At 42.6% G+C, this 19,012-nt stretch overlaps 1 protein-coding gene across 1 annotated transcript in view; it reads right to left on the bottom strand.

Moving 5' to 3' along the window:
- Positions 1-19,012, bottom strand: part of LOC111155391 (aspartyl/asparaginyl beta-hydroxylase-like) — a 157,816-nt gene that overhangs the window by 65,211 nt on the left and 73,593 nt on the right. The window contains exons 13-14 of the mRNA XM_022515542.1: positions 13,078-13,163; positions 6,349-6,435 (exon numbers count right to left, since the gene is read on the bottom strand). Coding sequence (XP_022371250.1) covers positions 6,349-6,435; positions 13,078-13,163 — 173 coding nt within the window. The remainder of the gene's footprint in view (positions 1-6,348; positions 6,436-13,077; positions 13,164-19,012) is intronic.

Below are 19,012 nucleotides of genomic sequence, written 5' to 3'. Positions count from 1 at the left end.
CTAGACTTACACGATGTGAGATGGAAAGACACCAGGTTGTTGTTGTTGTTTTTAATTTAAGATTTTATTTATTTGACAGAGAGAGGTTACAAGTAGGCAGAGAGGCAGGCAGAGAGAGTGGGGGGAAGCAGGCTCCCTGCTGAGCAGAGAGCCCGATGTGGGGGTTGATCCCAGAACCCTGAGATCATGACCTGTGCTAAAGGCAGAGGCTTAACCCACTGAGCCACCCAGGCGCCCCGACACCGGGGGTTTTTGACATGATCTGATGTACGTGGAGAGGATCACACTGGTAGTGGGAGGGAGAACAGACCGAAAAGGCGGTAGACGAGCACAGCGGCCAGCTATGGTGCTCTAGCAGGACCCCAGACCCAGGGATGAGGATGGTTCGGACTACGGTGGTAGGAAAGAGGTGGTAGGGGGATTACAGATACATTGTGAAGGTCAGAGTCAACAGGTTTGCAGGTGGGCAGAAATGTAACAGAAAGGGAGGGAGGGAGGTCAAGGATAAATTCAAGGGTTTTGGCTTGAGCGATAGCCAGGGGGAACTGCCACCCCGAGAATGGGAGGACAGGGCAATAACAGGTTTGTAGGCATTCAGAATCAGGAGTTCCATTCTGGACATATTAAACCCAACACCCGTTAGGTACCCAAGTGGATATGCTGGATAGAAAGGTACATATATGCATTTGGGGTTCAGGAAAGAAGTCAGAAAGACAGGAGAGGGTCTGCAAAAAGGTAAGAAGAAAATAAGAAGGTAAGGTAAGAAGAAAATAACCTTACCTTACTGTAAGGTAAGAAGAAAATAACCACAAGAAAGTGTTCTGGAGGTTAAGGGACAAAAGGTTTCAAGAGGGAGTGATCAGTCATGTTAGAAGGGACACCAGGTTGAACATCTTGGCTGGATTGGGCAATGTGGCACCTCTGATGGCCCTGATCATCTGGGAAATATGGGAGAACTGGGGACCCGTAAGAGGATGGAGCAGGACCAGAGGAAACCAGGAGGGAAGGAGGTGCAGACAACCCACAAAGGGAAGCAGAGAAATGGGCCAGTAGATGGAGGGGAATGTGGAGATCAGGGAGAGGAATTTGTTTCCGTTACCAATGGGAAATATAACAGCATGCTTCGGAGCTGATGCAAAAGAGTCAGTAGAGAGGGAAAACGTGATGATACAGAAGAAGTCACAAAAATCAGCATGCTTTCCTTCAGCAGGTGGGAGAGGATGGGTAAGGGGAACGAAACTGTTCATCCATGCTAATAGGTGGGAAGGCAGAGCATAGGGGAACAGGTGGAGGTGGGCTCTCAGTGCTGTAGCGGGATCACATGGAAGTTCTCTCTGGATACTTTTATTTTCTCCGTGAAATAAGCAAGATTCTTTGCAGGAGATTGAAAATGGGGAGTGAAATGCTATAGTGATAAAAAGGGGAATGTGTAAAATGGTAGTCAAAATCTCACCTGATTTAGTAAACTATAATTTGAAGATTACCACTTGAGGAAAAATGGTACCAGTTAGAGGCTAGAAGTCGCATATAGAATGTTTTTCTCCTAATATCCTATGTAACGTGTTCAGCTATTTAAAATAAAGGGTGTGCAGAAGTCAATATATAGCTTCCTGAAGAACCAAAGTAAAGCACAACTCCACAATTTGAGGGCATGGTATGAAAATGAGCCATTCCTCCCTGATCCCAAAGCAAAAACTAGTAAGATTCAGCATAAATTGTTAATATCTGCAGAGAGCCTGTCAGAAAATAACACCTCAGGGGCACCTGGGTGGCTCAGTGGGTTAAAGCCCCTGCCTTCAGCTCAGGTTATGATCCCAGGATCCTGGGATCGAGCCCCGCATCGGGCTCTCTGCTCAGCGGGAAGCCTGCTTCCTCCTCTCTCTCTCTGCCTGCCTCTCTGCCTACTTGTGATCTGTCTGTCAAATAAATAAAATCTTTAAAAAGAAAAGAAAAGAAAAGAAAAGAAAAGAAAAGAACACCTCAAAGAAATAACTTGTTATGTGGACTGATCAGGTAAGTTTCACAAGATGATGAGGGCTAGGACTGAAGCAGAGTGAAAGAGAGAAGTGGACAGACTTATAATAAAGGAAAAGTGATAAGACAAAAATCTCTGGATTGAAAAAGGGCAATTTACCCTTGCTTGATAGAAAAAAGCTTCAGAGTGTACTGCTATCTCTTCATATCTGTAAATGGGCTGTCTCCATTATAGACTTATCTGCCAGGAGAGAGAGTTCACCGTTAATGACTCACACTGGCCATCCTGCCCCTCTGGCCTTCGGTATATTCATATGCTGGCTTTTCTGTTCAGGCATCAGTTTCTTGTGAGTTTGGCTATGGTGAGTTAGCTCTCCAAAACATTATTATTCATAGATGACGTCTGAGAGTGATGGAGTCTTGGAATTGAGACAGCCCTTTTGAGACCACATAGTTCACTCTCTTCAAGCTGGAGTCCTGGGTTTGGGGATCTACCAAATAGATCCTGGATCTGGAGGGTCAGGTCAAGGTTACTGTAAAGACAAATGTCTACCAAGGTAATCCTTCCTTACAGAAATTGTAATAAATATCAAACTAAACCCAATCTAAAAAGAGAGGAAGATGATACAATTTATATGCTTTGTTTCCTCCCTTCCTCGCATCTCAAATTTCTTCATTTTAACGAAGTAAAAACATTTTGCAACTTCCAGAATTGGGAAAATCTTGGTATGAAAAATGACATCTCCATCTTAAATTCTTTTGAATGAAAATAATAGACTTGGCTTTGAAAATCAAAATCATATAGATTGATCATTATCAGTTTAGCACCCGTACATAAAATGATTTGGGCAGAAACTGAACGTTTGTTCCAGGATGTTAACACCACAAAGCCTTCTGTTGACTTGAACTAATTCAACCATCCAAACTTCCTAGGAGATGTGTCATTTTCTGCCTCAGAGGCATTAATGGTTTGTGAAGATAATAAAGTGAACTGAGTTTACGATTTAAGATGTTGTATCTGATGTTCAGGGAATTTGGTCAGAATTGATTTTCACGGTGATCCAAGGAATCAGACAGCATCAGTGATGCTTCAGAATTATAGATCATATTTAACTTAATGTTGCTACATTTTACAAGTTTGTTGGGGTATTAAAAAAAATTTTGTTGGGATATTCCAGTGTAATTGTGTGATGTGCAAACAAAGGATGAAAAAGTCATCATTTCTTCCTCCCTATAAAATCCAGCTTCTTTTGAACTGATTTCTAAAACTTCTAAGCATTTACAATTTTCTTTTAAATTACTCTTTTAAAATTTAATTTACCATGCCTAAATTTTGCTTTATGCCACATTAACATTAATATCAATAATACCTTATAGCATAATAGTTAAGAGATAAAAATTTTTGCCTTAGGGCTAGCTCTCAAATTCCTACAGTTAAATAAGGATATAAATCCAGCAATCACCATGGGTCAAAGTACCACGTTTACCTGGACTTTGACCCCCATAATTACTATCACATACAAAGAAAAATTCTAAAGCACAAAGTACTTTTTGTCACAATTAAGTTAACATTTGCATCAATCTTTTTTCTTTCTAGTTAATATGTTCTCTTAATCAAATGACCACCAATACTAATAATGAAGCTCATCACTTAAATGAACAGGCATGATCTTTTGGTAATACATTCACTCTTGCCTAAGACCAACGCAGCTTAGCAATTTTGGAGGATTATTGACCAAATTCACTTACAAAAATTATATAATTGCTGTCTGCTACCCCTGGCCTGTACCATGGATAGGAGAAACGTATTTGTGTTACTTTTTCACAACCTAAATTTATTAAAATTTCGGGGCACCTGGGTGGCTCAGTGGGTTAAAGCCTCTGCCTTCGGCTCAGGTCATGATCCCAAGGTCCTGGGATCGAGCCCTGCATTGGGCTCTCTGCTCCGCAGGGAGCCTGCTTTCCCCTCTCTCTCTGTCTGTCTCTCTGCCTACTTGTGATCTCTGTCTGTCAAATAAATAAATAAGATCTTTAAAAAAATAATAATAAAAAATAAAAATGATTTTTAAATTTATTAAAATTTAATTAATAAAATTTAACTAATAAGTTTTTAATAGGGAGATAAGAAGAATTTGAGGATCTGGAACAAGTGGTCGCCACCTTTAGTTCTGAGCAAAACATGTTTGTTTTATCCATAGATGCGTTAGGTCCTAGGTGAGTGCCGTATACGAGTCACTGCACTGACCCCTCCCCAAAGGGTGTTGTCAGGTTCTGCGTCTGGAAAATTTCTGTAGCTTTGCGCCTTTTGTTTCCCAGTAGGGTTGAGAATCTCATCCCCTCCAGGCTGGGCTGTGGGAGCTTCACTGTCAGACACATTGTGTATCAGGCCTGGCTTCTGTCCTGAATTCCAGACTTCATAAAATTCAATGTCTCCTTGACATGTCCACTTGACTGTCCAATAGGCATCACAAACTTTACAGGACGAAAAGCGAATTCTTGACTTCTCACCTCCCTAGACCTGTTCCTCTACCAGTTTTCCCTGTGAGCAACCAGCTCTCTCTCTCCTCCTCTGGCCAAACCCCAAACCCAGGACTCCAGTCCTGTCTTCTCTGATCCTTACACCCAAGCCAACAGGAAGCCCTCCCCACCATCTCCCCATCGCCACAACCATGGCCACAGTCCAGGCCAGTGCTCCCTGAGTACACCTATAGTCGTCCCCTATGCTTCTTGCTTCTACTGCTGCCCCTTTAATCTATCCCGCACCGAGGAACCAAAACAATCTTCATGAAAAAACAAGATTGCCAAGTCCATGCAGAAACCCTGCAATGCTTCTCAGGGCACAGAGAATATCATCTGTGAGGCCCTGACCCCACTTGTCCTACTTTGCCCTCCCTCAGCACGCCCTTCTTCCTGTTCTTGAGTTTCTTACGCCAACATGACTTCCCTATATCAGGTCTTTGCCCTCACTGTTCCCTCTGCCTGCACAGCTCCTTCAGCTGTCTTGTCACACTTCAGCCATTCGTCACCTCAGTAGAAAGGCCTTTTCTGATCAGTGTATCTAAAGCATTGTCTGCCCCGTCACCCTCAAGCCTCATAGTTCACAGCCAGAAAAATCTTAATAGGTATGCTCTCCTTTTCTTTATGGCGTATTTTACATAAGATGATCTAATATATTTATGTTTAATACGTTATAATATCCTTAACTATATATTTCTATATCTATTTATTCAGGCCCTGGCTCAAATGTCACCTCGTCGGTAGACTTCTCCCAAACACCCTAGCCCACATATCAACTCCCTCACACATCCTGTGGCGGTACTCTGCTTTTTACAGGTTCTCAGCACTTCTCACCGACAAGCATATATATTTTACTTGTTCTGTCTCCTGGGCTGCCTTTGTCACCACAATGACAATACCATACATTCTGCTGGTGGCTGCATCTGCAGCACCTAGAACTGCATATAGGGGGCTTCCTCTAAGTAATTTTTGACGAAGTGACTTTGTTTTTTATTAACATATAATATATTATTTGTTTCAGGAGTGCAGGTCTGTGAATCATCAGTCTTACACAATTCATAGCACTCACCATAGCACATACTCTCCCCAGTGTCCATCACCCAGCCACCGCATCCCTCCCCCCATCCCCCATCAACCCTCAGTTTGTTCCCCGAGATTAAGAGTCTCTTCTGGTTTGTCTCCCTCTCAGTTTTTATAAAGTAACGTTTAAAATACCTCCCACTGGCTGATAAGATCCACAAGGGCAGAGACCTCTAGAGGGCTCATTATGATTAATCCCAGGGTCTAAAAGAGCACGTGGTACATGGTGGCTTTACAGCCAACCACAGCAACCACAGGTGGGCGAGGAAAAGCTTCACAGAATGAGGAGCTGGACGATGGGAAAGTCAGGGAAGAAAGGAGATGAGGGAGTGGAGACAGGGATAGGGGAGCTGGTAATATAACTCCGTTTTATATTTTCAAGACTTTCCTAAGCATACTTGCAGCCTCTAGTTGCAAAACTGCGGCTCTTATAGCTCAGAGGAGCCTACGGTGAAAACTTGGCAGAATGGGGCATGACGGTGATGGGAGATCAAGGACCAAAGTGTTCTTCTTTTTTTCTTTTCAAATCCAGGGAGAAGCCAGATGGAGGGAGAGCAGGAAAACGCTACTGGATTCACCGGGACACAACGACAATAGCTAACTGTCATACTTAAAACGGTATTTCTTTCTTGAGTGTACACATATGCGTGAGAAATTGGCTCTGTTTATAAGTTAGAAGGACAAAGAGAAATACAAATGGTGGGCAGTGAAAAAATCCAATTACACAGAACACAAGAACATCAAAAACATCTTCTACGTAGGAATGACTTCAGATACCTGTGCCTTTCCGTATCTTGCCCGTGGACTCTGAGGGTATTTGCGCACTAGTTCTTGGAATGCACTCAATGCTTCTTCAATTTTTCCCTGTTAGGAAGAAGCAGTTACGTAAATGCAGTAAGTTCAGATGCATAATGTTATTCAATATGGTTTTTTAATATTCACTAAATAATGTTGTCAAAACATCCTAGACTTCACTCTGATTCTAAAGACAGTTTTATCTAAGATTTTTAAAAAATTAAGTTTGGAAAACAGAGAAGTAAAAATGAAAAAAAAAATTATTTTTAAATAACAGAAACCTGACCAAGGATGTGCTCTAAGTCTCTGTTAAAGAAACTGCATTTTCCCTCTATATGCACAGTTCCTACATGCATTATATTTTAACTTTCTTTTTCATTGAAGCACAGTTGACACACAATGTTACATTAGTTTCAGATGTACAACACAGCAATTAGACAACTTATACCTTATACTATCCTCATCATAAGTGTAGCTACCATGGGTCACCATACAATGCTATTACAGTATTATTATCTTCTTGAAGAAAATAGTATTTTAAGTTGGGGAAAATATACTGCTGGCGGCTGGAATGTCTTGGGGTCTGCCATGAGAAGTCTACAGCACCTGTTGGGGGTGGGGGGATAAACTCGCCGGAGTCATAAGGCCACTGGCTCGTGGTACCTGTCAGCCACTAAACACTAACATTGATTTGGCTTGCCTGGCTGACTGGGGAAACTCATGACTCTGTGTTATGTAACCCCTCCCAAAGCTTATGTGGACCCTTAAGAAGATAGTCCAAGCACCCCCACTAGGTCCCTGACCACCATGACATGAACAGAGGATGTGGAACAGGTCAACTTGGTGAGCGTCTTGGTGGGGGTGAGGAAGCCTCTCCCCATGGCACTCCCTCCGTGGCCATTCCACAAGGTGAAACAAATATTTCCTGGTTTCCAATGGATGGCTGCAGGTCAAGGACACTGGGAACCACGGGATAGAGCCAGATTTTCTGAGATGAACTTTCACAGACACTTCGGCTCCTTCTAAACTGGTAAATCCATTCATTCCTCATACAAATGGAAGCTCGCCGTGGTTTCTATGTTTTGACGTTCACCGAGCTGAGCTTCCACACGACAAAAGTTCACCTCACCAGGGTGGCTCAGGAAAGCAGGACTGCTCGGCTGTCCCTGACACCCACTTCTGGAAGCTTGACTCAATAGTGAAAGGTCAGGCAACATCCCTATTAAAGTTACTTAAAATCATTTCTTTAGGTAGATAGCATCAAAGAAGGAGGTTTTCTTTTCCTCTCACTTGCCCATAAGTGGTGCTGAAGGGCTGGTAGAAAACATATGTATAGCGTCGCAGCTATGAGCGCGGGCTCCAGAGCCAGACCAACGGGTTGGAGGCTGGTCTCTGCTGCTTGAGAGGTGTATGACTTATGGAGAGTTACTGATGCCTCTGCCTTGGGTGTCTCATCGTAAAATGGGGACGAGGGTACTTAACTACCTTGAGGGGCTGCTGTTACGCTTACAACTGGTAGACACTGCAAGGAGCATATGTTGCGTGGGGAATGTGTGTACAGCACAAGATAATGGGGCCCCTCTCATGGGAGCCTTTTACCTGATCGACAGGCAGGTTAACAAATAAATCAAGCCAGGAACACATGCCCTACAGGACATGTACTGTCAGAAATGATTGTATTACTCTTTAAAATAAACTGTCCTCTCATGATATTAATTTCTTTAAAGATTTTATTTTGTAAGAGCAAGCAGTTACAGGTCCGTGGCAAAACTGAGACAAAGCATAGATTTTTCATCTACTCAGTATGTCCCCAACACACACAGCCTCCCCCATGATTACCATCCTGCACAACAGTGGCGCATTTGTTACAAATGACAAAGGTACACTGACACGACAAAATTACCCCATGTCCACAGTTCACCTTAGGGTCCGTTCACTCTTGCTGTGGGATATTCTGTGGGTTCAGACAACTGCATACTGACAGTATCTACCATTATAGCGTCATGCAGACTGGTTTCGCTGCCCTAAAAATCCCATGTTTTTACCTCTTCATCCCTTGCCCACCCACTTTTAAGGGATGAAGACCTCAATGGGAAATATCTTTTTCTGTGTGACTTTCTTCTAACTGCCTTTTTTCTTCTTCCTAGAAGAAAAAAAGGGAGTCACTGATTCCAAGCAGTTTCAAAATGAAGGCAGGTGAATTCTTGGGTTTCAAAGTCTGTGGCTTGAGGCTCTGCCCTCTGGGTCCTTGGATCTGGCTACCGAGTTCTTGTCTCTGGCCACGAAGTCCTTGTCTCTCACCTCTGGGTCCAAGACTCTGCCCTTGGAATTATCTTTTCTTTTTATTGAAAGCGTGATTCATTTTATCTGTTTCCTGCCTGTAGAATTTTGGGAACCCAGCATTTCTTGCTGTTTGTCCTGTGTCTCTCAGGTGGCAATGCTTCTCCTGGTATAATATTCTCAAAAGCCTTGTGGGTCTCTTTCGTCTGTTGTGGGGATTCACACCATTTGACAAGAGGGACCTGCAAAAACCCTCCCAGGATAATCCCAGCTCTGTTCCTGGCTTCTGCTGGACAGCTGAGCAGATCCAAGAGTCACACACCTACTCTCTTCAGGAAAAGGATGTCCAGCACGCCCTTGGCCTTCTCTCCGGAGTACACTTTCCTAACAATGAACTTCCTAATTCTTCTGCAATCTGGATAGACCAAGAAATCTCCCCAAATTATCATGTTCTGGTTCTTTTTTCCTTTAAGAGTTCCTTCCTTAATGATCACTTTCCTCTCCTATTTTACTAGAAGCAGCAAAAAAGAAACCAGGCTGCATCCTGGACACATGGCTTGGAAATCTCCTCAGTTAAGCATCCAAGTTCATTGCTTCTAAGTTTTGCTTTGCTCAGGCCCTTAAGATATAATTCATTTAAGTTTCCTGCCACTCTGTAAAAAGGACTGCCTTTTCCCCAGTTACATTGACCTATTCCTCATTTCCTCCCGAGCTCTCGCCAAAAATGCCTATCAACATTCTGCTGGTAAGGATATGTATATTCTCGAAGATTATCGATAAAGCTTTCTCTATGGTGCTCCTCACTTCCTCTGAGCCCTCTCCAGAAGCAGCTTTCACATCCATATTTCTACCAACAGTCTGCTTAAGACAATGCGGGCTTTTGCTCTCATGCGTCTCGAAATTCTTCCGGCCTCTCCACCTTACCCGATTCCAAAGCCATGTCCATATTTTTAAGTACTGGCTATAGTAGCAGCCCAAAATCTGCTACAGCACCAAAATCTGGATTAGTTTTTTCTGGCTGCTGTTGCAAATTACCAGAAATTTGATGGCTCAAACAACAGAAATTTATTCCGGAGAACATTAGTCCAAAATCGGTTTCACTGGGCTGAAACTGTGATGTTGGCAGAGCCACGCTTCCTCCAGAGGCTCTAGGGGGAGTCTGTTCCTTGCCTCCTGACAGCATTACTTGATGGTGCATGCATTACTCCAATCTCTACTTTGGTCTTCACATTGCCTTCTCCCCTCTGTGATGCCTTCTCCTATTTTGTCTCCTATTTCCCTCTGACTCTCTCTTATAAAGAAACATGTGATTGCATTTAGGGCCCAAGTGGATAAACTAGAATAATCTCCCCATTTCAAGATCTGTAAGTTATCCTATCTGCAAAGACCCTTTCTCTAAATACAGTAAGGCTTACAGGTTCCAGGGATTAGGACTTGGGATATTTTTGCGGGGGGGACCATTTTTAGCTTACCACATGCCTTCTGTAATTTAAATTCCAAATGTTGAGGCTATTTTTGTGAAAATCATGCTAAATGCACCATTACGATCTAAAACACAGGAATAACAACATTTGTAACAAATCTGTTAAAGCATTTTGTTCCTTCTGGATACTCCCTTAGCTGGTCATCAAAAATATAAAAATAATGGAATATTTTGACTTGACTATGGCATCCCTCCGATCCCCTTCAGACAGAAGCCGTGTTGCCTTGCTAAGGGACTGTCAGCCCTGCTCTTACCCCAGCAGGCTAGCAAAGTAAATGTGTGTGTTTCTGGTGTGGAGGAACTTCCGCTCCCTAGAATCTTACTAGAGAATATAGATCCTAGGGCTATGATGCAGTTCTTATTGAAAAACTTAAAGACAAGATACAATGCTTATGAAGAATTGCCTAAAAATCATCTTTCGACAGAGCTTACATTTTATCCAAAAACCAAGACAGTTCATTGGAGAGACAGGTACTTGGGCCCCATTGTTCTGGCGTGAGGCCAATGAGCTGTGCCCAAGGACATTAAAACACACCCCCACAGCTGTATTGCAGAATCCACTGGTGTGATGTGAGGGTGGGAGCTGGCCATCCGTCAGCATACCCTTCATGAAGATCCACAGCAGAACATTTCTCTCTAGACTTGGTGGAGGGCAGCTCCTCTGATGAATGCCATTCATCTTAGAGTGTGATGCTACTCCCTTTGCGTCCTGCCTACAGCGTATCCATTCATCCCAAGCTCCTTTCAGATCCTGTGATGCAAACTTTCATGTGTTTGAAAGCCTCACTCTGGCTTTATTACATGTTCCTTTCTCCCTCTCTTTTTCTCATTTAAAATGAAATAATAATAAGTGGGACACCTGGGTGGCTCAGTGGTTAAAGCCTCTGCCTTCGGCTCAGGTCATGATCCCAGGGTCCTGGGATCGAGCCCCGCATCAGGTTCTCTGCTCCGCAGGGAGCCTGCTTCCTCCTCTCTCTCTCTGCCTGCCTCTCTGCCTACTTGTGATCTCTGTCTGTCAAATAAATAAACAAATAATCTTTAAAATGAAATAATAAGTGAATATTTCAGTAGATCCTTTTTTCTATGAGTAAGGAAGAGTGTTAAGCAATACATATGACTTTTGAAAAACACATGATTGAATTAGGTTCTGATCTGTACATTTTTGATGGAAAAATAAAGTGACCCCATACTTTCATGCAGCATAGTCCTTAAAGCTAGGCATGAACTAAAACTGGACCCCCTCTGTCTGGGGCATACCTCAGCATTGTCCTCAGCTCTTCCAAGGTGACTGGCTGCATTATTTGAAAATATCAGCCATAAAAATAACCTTACAAAAGCTTCCTTAATGCTGATGAAATCCAGTCAATAATAAATATGGCTCCTTGCTATTTCAGAAGCAAGAATTGTAGCTACTTCCTCCTCTTATTGACTCTGTTAGAGATTCGGGTGCTGCTGGAGGAATGCCTCATCATTTCTCCAGATAAGCAAGAACCAGAGAACACCCCATAGACTGTTCCAGCACTTTTATATCCCATTGACTCATCCTTCCCTTGGCAACTGAGCCCTTCTTTACCATTCATTAAAATTACATAACAGCCCTTCTCCAAAGCTGTTCACTTGTCCTTTATCCCTAAAGTCACCTGTGAAATAGGCATCCCACACTCTCATATACGGCATTTAGTAAAGAGGAAGTGGAGGATGCCAAACGAGGGGATAGAAAAAGAAGACTCCTACTTCACTTCCATTAAGAAATGCAAATTTCCCACAAATAGTAGGTGGCTTCATTTTGTAAAGTTAAACAAGACAGATTCAGAAATCCTTCCCATGATTAAATTTAGGGACAGTGAACAACTTTGCTACAAAAGTCTTTGGAGTTACCCCATTTTTATTGGCTGCTGAAGAGGGTAAGCTAGTCTTGGCCTGGGAACCTTGTCTAACACTAGTTACAGAGGTCTCCATGCTTCCTAGTATGTTTCCAATAAATACTTGGGAAGCATATTCTTGTCCCACCTCAGTTCCTGACTTTTGTCCTTTTGTTGTTGCTTATTTACTTACAATACCCTGTCCCTTCTTTGCAGCCAAGGTCTACTGGATGAAAAAGCATATCACAGGAAAACTAATGATCATGACGCCAAGTCTAATTTCTAATACAGAGTAGAGAAAGAGAAATTTCCATGACAAACGAGCAGATGATTCAGGGAAGGTGTTATTAAATGTATTATTATAAATGTTGGACCTGATAATTAGACGATGAATATGACTGAGTCAGAGAACAAGAACTTCAATCTAGTGTCAAGTTATTTTTTTTAGCTGCAATATCTAGAAACACACGCAGGTCATATTTCAAATTAACTGAGAACAACACAAACCATATAATAGTCAGCCTGAAAACTGCAGGTGCATGAGGTTAATACCTAGTGAGAAGAATGCTAAACCCAATGTCATTTCACCTATCAGTAACTACCCTAAGCGTCCTGGACTAATTTTTTTCTTTTTGCATTGAGGTGCTAGACAATTAAAAATGTTCACCTGTGTGGCATTTGACACAGTCGATGCTTTAAGAAAAAAAAATCTCATCTGATTTTCACAAAAACCAAGCAGGAAGATCACTTTCTATTCTAATTTTTTAAATGAGAAAACTGAGGCTCAGAATGGCCAAGTATTTTGTCCAAAGCCACACACCTGGCGGAGGGGAGGTGGTAGGCTGACCCCACGTCCACCAGCCTAACCCTTAGTTCTACTTCTGTTTGGCCACACAGGGGCAAATTTTCCCTTTCACTTGATTCATTTCACTGGAATGCTGATGTGCTTGGGGAAAAAAAAAAGAAATCCACTCCAGTCAAGGGCTGCTTCTCTTATTATTTTGTAACAATTCAACAGTGACGCCTGAATTTATTGAACAACTGACCCATTGCACATTTCTGTGCCAAACGAAAACATCAACATACCCTTTTACGAAGTTTTTCTGCAGCATCAAGTTCAGCTTTAATAGTCTTATCAAATTTATTTAATAGTTTAGGCTTCTTTTTCTTAACTGAAAGAAAAAAGAGGTTTTTATTTTGTATTTCTTTGTCTAGAAATAGCTCTTAAGAATAGTGATGTACAAGTAACGAGAAAACTCTCCGTGCAGGAGCAAACACACTCCCGGCTCACCTCTTTCCACCCCCCATCCCCGGGAGGACACAGGCAGCAAGCTGCCAAGCGAGATAACACAGCCCTTACTTATATGCTTGGGGTGTTCCGAGGAGCCTGGGTGGGTTCTGGTATCCTGAAACTCAGAGGGATACTGGCCTAGTTTCTGGGAGGAAAATGGTAGGTGTGATTTATAAACTCTTAGGATCGATTTCTTGGCTAAGTCCGCAAGACTGCAGAGAACAGAATTTCACAGTCTAGCACTGACGGTCCTCCTGTTGCATCATGGGCTTACCACTCCAGCTATATTCCATCCTTCAGCCAAACATGACCATCCCGTGTTTCTCAAATAAGCTCTGTGCCGTTTCTGATCCTACTTTCTCTAAGTAAAATGGCCTATTCCTTTGTTGATTGTAAATATGTTCACCCTTCAACAACTAACTCAAAACCCTTCTGCCTTCCTCACTGCATTCCCCCTCTGGACTGAAGTCTGCATTACTCTGCATATTTCTTTCACGGGCCTTCTCTCATGGGACATGTATTATAATCATTTGTGCAACTTAGTCCTTTTCCAAAAACCTAAGCTCCTACAGAGGGGCGCCATGTTGTAGGCGCAAGCTGAATTGATTCATGCTCACTGAGCATGAAGTCACTCCAGTGGTGGTGGGGGGTCCTGCTGGGGCCCACCTGGCAGTGCCCGTGGGGTGGATGGATGCCATGGGCTCCCTGGAAGCCTAGAGCAAACCATCCTGCTTGAGGGCTCAGGAGAATGACAAGAGCAGGGCATGGAAGGGTAAGTGGGATGTTCTAGATAGAGGAGGGGACTGGTGGTGGGACAGGGGATGGAGTGGAGGAGATAGAGAATGAGAACAATGAGAAGAGATGTTCTTCATCAATGTTCTGACACTGAACCCATCCATCCATTGATTCTGCTCTCTCCTGTCACACAGGAGGAGGGGCTCTCCTTCCTAAGGTCCCACCCCTACACACACACACACACACACACACACACATACACCTGTCCTCTGCCTTCTGTACCTCCTGAATGTCTCCTCACTCCCTGGCTCTATTCTGGGCATCTATTTTCATTTAATAATGCTGAGGTCTTTGCTGTCCTAAAGTAAGACAAACCTCAGCCTACCCTCCTCTACCTGCCATTCTCTCTTACCTTCCTCTCATTCCTGGCTCCCTCTCAACTCACAGTGCTCTGGCTTCCTCACCCAATACAGGGCAGAAGCAAGTCTTCTGGAAGAGAGGGGTGCTGAGTGGTTAAGAGTCAGATGACAGGTCTGAGTCCCAGCTCTGTGACTTCTAAGCTTTGTGACCTCAGCCAGGTGCTACTAAACTTTTCTGACTCCTACTTCCCTCAACTGTAAAAATTGAGAGTTAAGTCAATATTGCACACGAGAGGAGAGCACAGTGCTCCCTAACAACGAATGATGCCTCCTGCCATCTCTGCAGGCCCATTTATTCCTTTTCCTTCCTATCCTACCTGACTCCTCTGCAGTACCTGGCACAGCTGACTCCTCCCTTCTTCCCGAACTGAATGCTCTCCTTGACTTCTGTGTTGCCCACTTTCCTAGTTTTCCTCCTTATTCTGTAGCCTCTTCATTTCCTCCCTGGGTCCTCTGTGGCTCCTGCCCTCTGTGGCTCCCTGGGGTCAGTCTTCAGCCCTGTACAGGGCTTTAACAGTTTAATTTCCAAATGGGGCTATAAATTAACAGGTTAATGTTCTTTTGCATTACAAAAATTGTAAATCCGTGGGCCTATGATTTATGACACAGATGCCTCACACTCAGTAGATAGGAAATCGAATGCACTACTGCTCACCATTCTAATCATTCTCATATTTGTCCTCTTCCAGAGGATGACATCAGAGCCATCTGGTTGTCCAAATCACAAAACTGGTTAGAGATGGCAAACAGAACAGGGCAAAGAAGGAGCATGTGGATTTGTCCAAATGGACTGAATAGAATCACGACTTTTTTTTTTTTTTTTTTTTAGCATTTGCTCTGTGCCAGTCCACACGCCGGGTGCTTTTTTTAAAAAAATTTTTATTTTTTAAATTTCTTTTCAGTGTGCCCCCATGCCGGGTGCTTTACCTATACCTCCTTTTATTGTCTCAACCTCCCAGACATAGTGAATTTAACTTCATAGGTATGCCACTGGGGTACCAAAAGGGTCAGTCCCTTAATACCTCCCCTCTCCCATCCACACAGGAAGAGACACACTTAGTTCCCACTCAAATGGTTTCCAAAGGGAGGGACATTCCCCCAAAACTCTTGGCCTCTTGCCTCTCCCCTTAGGGGTGGTGGTGTGACTTATCTGCTCACTGGGTTGGGGGAGATGACAAGCTTGTTTGGTTCTGTCCCACCCTTTCTCTTCCTCCCAACAGCACATGTAGTATGTTGAGCTGATGGCAGTCTTACAGGGAGGCCCCCACATTGGGGAACTAGGGCTGTTCCATGCTGCCTAGAGTGGGCAATTATGTCTAATTCTGGGGTTCATTATTAATCAACCCATTATTCCTGCTCATCTATGCCCCATTCTTCAATTCCACTGTCATCAGCAAGAAAGCTGACACTCTGATCACCTTTCCTTTATTTCACTCCTTGTGCATTTTTAAAAATGGTCATGCTCTTTTATTTGTTTATTCTACCTTTTTCTTCCCCCCTCTCTGAGCTCTCAGGACCCCTATTGTTAAAAAAGTATAAATGGCTAAAGCAGAGACTGACAAAACAGTGAATAATGGGTGTTTTCAGCTGCATGTCATTATACGTTAGCATATATGCTGAGGATATGGAAAACAAATTGATGTTTGACTGAGATGTGACCGCATGGTGGTAAGTTAGTGTCTTGTCATCTCAGCACTGACTTATGCCTCTCAATTGCTCATTTCAGTTTTGCAGAAGTCTCTGTCAGCAGAACACCAGCAGGACCAAGAAAGCCTGGCGTGCACCTGACTACAGGACGATACTGGTTTTCCCAAATCTGTCACCCATTTTATAAAGTTAACATGAGATTTATCTATAAGAAGAAAAATAAATTATTGGCAGTTCAACATAGTCAGCAGTAAAATAATAGGCTTGTTAAACAGTTATACATTTTAAGTATCTTAATGTCAAAATATTTCAATAGTGTCACAAAAAGACAAAATATTAAAAATCTTCTGTATCTCTTTTCACATATCTTCAAGTTTAGTCGTTCCCACATCTCTTCTCTTTGAAATTCAAGTTTGGTCCCTATCATGACTATTTTTATTTTTAAATGTATAAAAAGCCTAATGCAATTTTCCCAATTCTAAAAAACACGGAGCTCTTCCTTCTTATTATGGAGAGGCACATGGCCAAGCCACAGAGACAATGAGTTCTCATGGTTAGTGATGGGACCAGGCTTCCAGGTGGTCTGGTCTGGGCCTCAGTTTTCTCATCTACAAATGAGTGGCATGGGCTGGCTGTGTTAAGACCTCTTTGAGCTTGGAAATCCCATGCTTTTAATTTTCAGTTGATGGAAATCATGTTAATAATCTTTCAAAGTAGACCCAGAAGGCACTGGAATGAACTGTTATTTTGTTGAACATGGTTTTAAAAACAATGGTTTAGAAGGAAGCTATGCATGCTATATTAAACTTTGTATAAAAATAATCACTGTCATTGCAAGTATTTTAATTTTTTCCAAAATCATGAAAGTGCATTTCAGTAGCATTTCAAATTCTCCATTCCCTTGCCATACCATGGTTGAAACATTAAGAGGAAATAAGAAGAAAAAAGAAAGACAATAAAAGAATAATTAACAGTATGAGAAAAGCTCTAGCAATATATACCTAGATCATAAAAATGAATACTGGTTCCCTTTCATTTCCACTTGGTCCATAAATGAAGATGTTTTTATATTATGGTACATGGATAGAATTTGACCACCAAGAAAAACAGACACAGGATCTCTGCATTACTCTGTGTTCTAAACCCACCGCATTAAAGAGAGTGATGAAAATGGAAATGTCTGCCATATGTTAGATAGAAAGCAACAATTTCCTAACCAGTCTCCCTGCTTCCAGTCTGTCCCCATGGTCTACATTGTCCTGAGGATCCTCCTGTCCATGTCTCCCACTCTTTATATACACCCATGGATCCCTGAACATACAAAATGAAAATGAAATTCCTTAGAAAGCCATGCCAGCAGTCCTGATCCTGTTTGCTCTCCAAAAGAAATGAAATACGTCCACACAAAGACTTGGATATGCACATTCATTGCTGCACTGTTCACAGCAACCAAAAGGTACTTCACTGACTCATTCACTCCTTCAACGATTTGCTAAAATGCAACTGTGTTCCAAGGACTGTGGTGGGAATTCAACAGACTTCCTCAAGGAGGCTGCAGTCTTACTGAGAAGAAAGATGTAAATGGATAACTAACCTTGAGAGGAATGAATTTCAGAATGGACCAGGAGTGGTGCTAATCCATTTGGGAGGCAGAAGGGAAAGCTTCCTGGGGAAACTTAGAAATCAAGCATACCCAGTGGTGGCGGCATTATTCTAGGCAGAAGAAAGAGTAGCTATTTTGTAATTCAGTCATAACTGGGGACTTGTACTTTCGTCATTAGTTATTTCTCCTGTAAGCGAAAGACCAAACATCTCCTTCTGCTTGGATGCTAGTGTTTGGTACCACCTATGTGAATGCTCTTATTGTGGGAATCAGGACTTTCCAGAATTTTAGAAAGCTGAGGTGGAGATATTGCTCAAGGACTCTGGGCAGGACGTGTCTCTCCCTACATCTGAGGATGTGGCCTTAGATGCTGAGTGATGCTGAGCCTCCTTCAAGAGCCAGCAGAGGCCCAAAGTCCATGTTTAGGAAGTCTAAGTTTTGTTGAGAGAGGAGGTACTCCCCCAACTCTAAAAGTTCAGTGGCATAGCAAGATTTGGACTTGAAAATATGCAAGACACAAAGTGTACAACCGTAGCTCCCCACTCCAACCCAGATGAGGGATTCCTGATGCCAAGGGGTGCCACGCTGAAGGTCATGGCCTCTGCGCCTGCCCCAGGCTACCATTTTTTTTAAAATACAATTTTCTGTTCTAACTAAGGGTCTTAAATTAACTGTACTCTGAGAGAAAGAGAGAATGAGAATTTCTCCCATTAAGTCAAAACCACCAAAATGCTTGCTTTATTTCAAGGAGATAATGTTCATCTCGAGCTATTTCACAGTTGTGTTTCCTTCAACCACGTCTACGGTCTTTCACAAACCAGCCCCTAGTCTCTGTTTTCCTCTCTTGTTCTGTACCTGTAAAGCACTTTACATTGCCTTTACATGGTCTCTCAAATGTGGCATGAACTTTGGCACCTCTGCGAATCTTCTCATGGTGTTTTCTTTGGAAAATACTTCCCTCTATTTATACCACAGGATACTCTGCACTTCAACTTTTAAGACCTACTTTAAATGCCATTTCCTCTATTTAGTCATCTAAGACTTAATCATGAAAAAAAAAATACCCTCCTTTTCTGCCTCCACATAGCATTTTGTTTCTAGAAATAATAAACTTTTCAGGCTGTGTTCAAGTTGGTTGTATAATTAGCTTAAGCATGCTCACCCTCTCTCTCTTCCTACCAACCCTCCCCAACCCCTGCTTGGTTGATAGTTTGTGCGAGAAAAGAACTGTGCCTTCCTTGTAATTTATTCCCAGCATTTAGTACATGGCCGGGCCTACAGAGAAAGTCCTCAACAAATACTTAAAAAAACATGTAAGGATGAATG

Source organism: Enhydra lutris, unplaced genomic scaffold (assembly GCF_002288905.1).
Source record: "Enhydra lutris kenyoni isolate GAN:26980312 unplaced genomic scaffold, ASM228890v2 scaffoldscaffold41, whole genome shotgun sequence".
In the NCBI taxonomy this organism is placed as follows: domain Eukaryota; kingdom Metazoa; phylum Chordata; class Mammalia; order Carnivora; family Mustelidae; genus Enhydra; species Enhydra lutris.
Note: the sequence above shows the minus strand (reverse complement) of the source record. Positions and strands in the feature narration are given on the sequence as shown.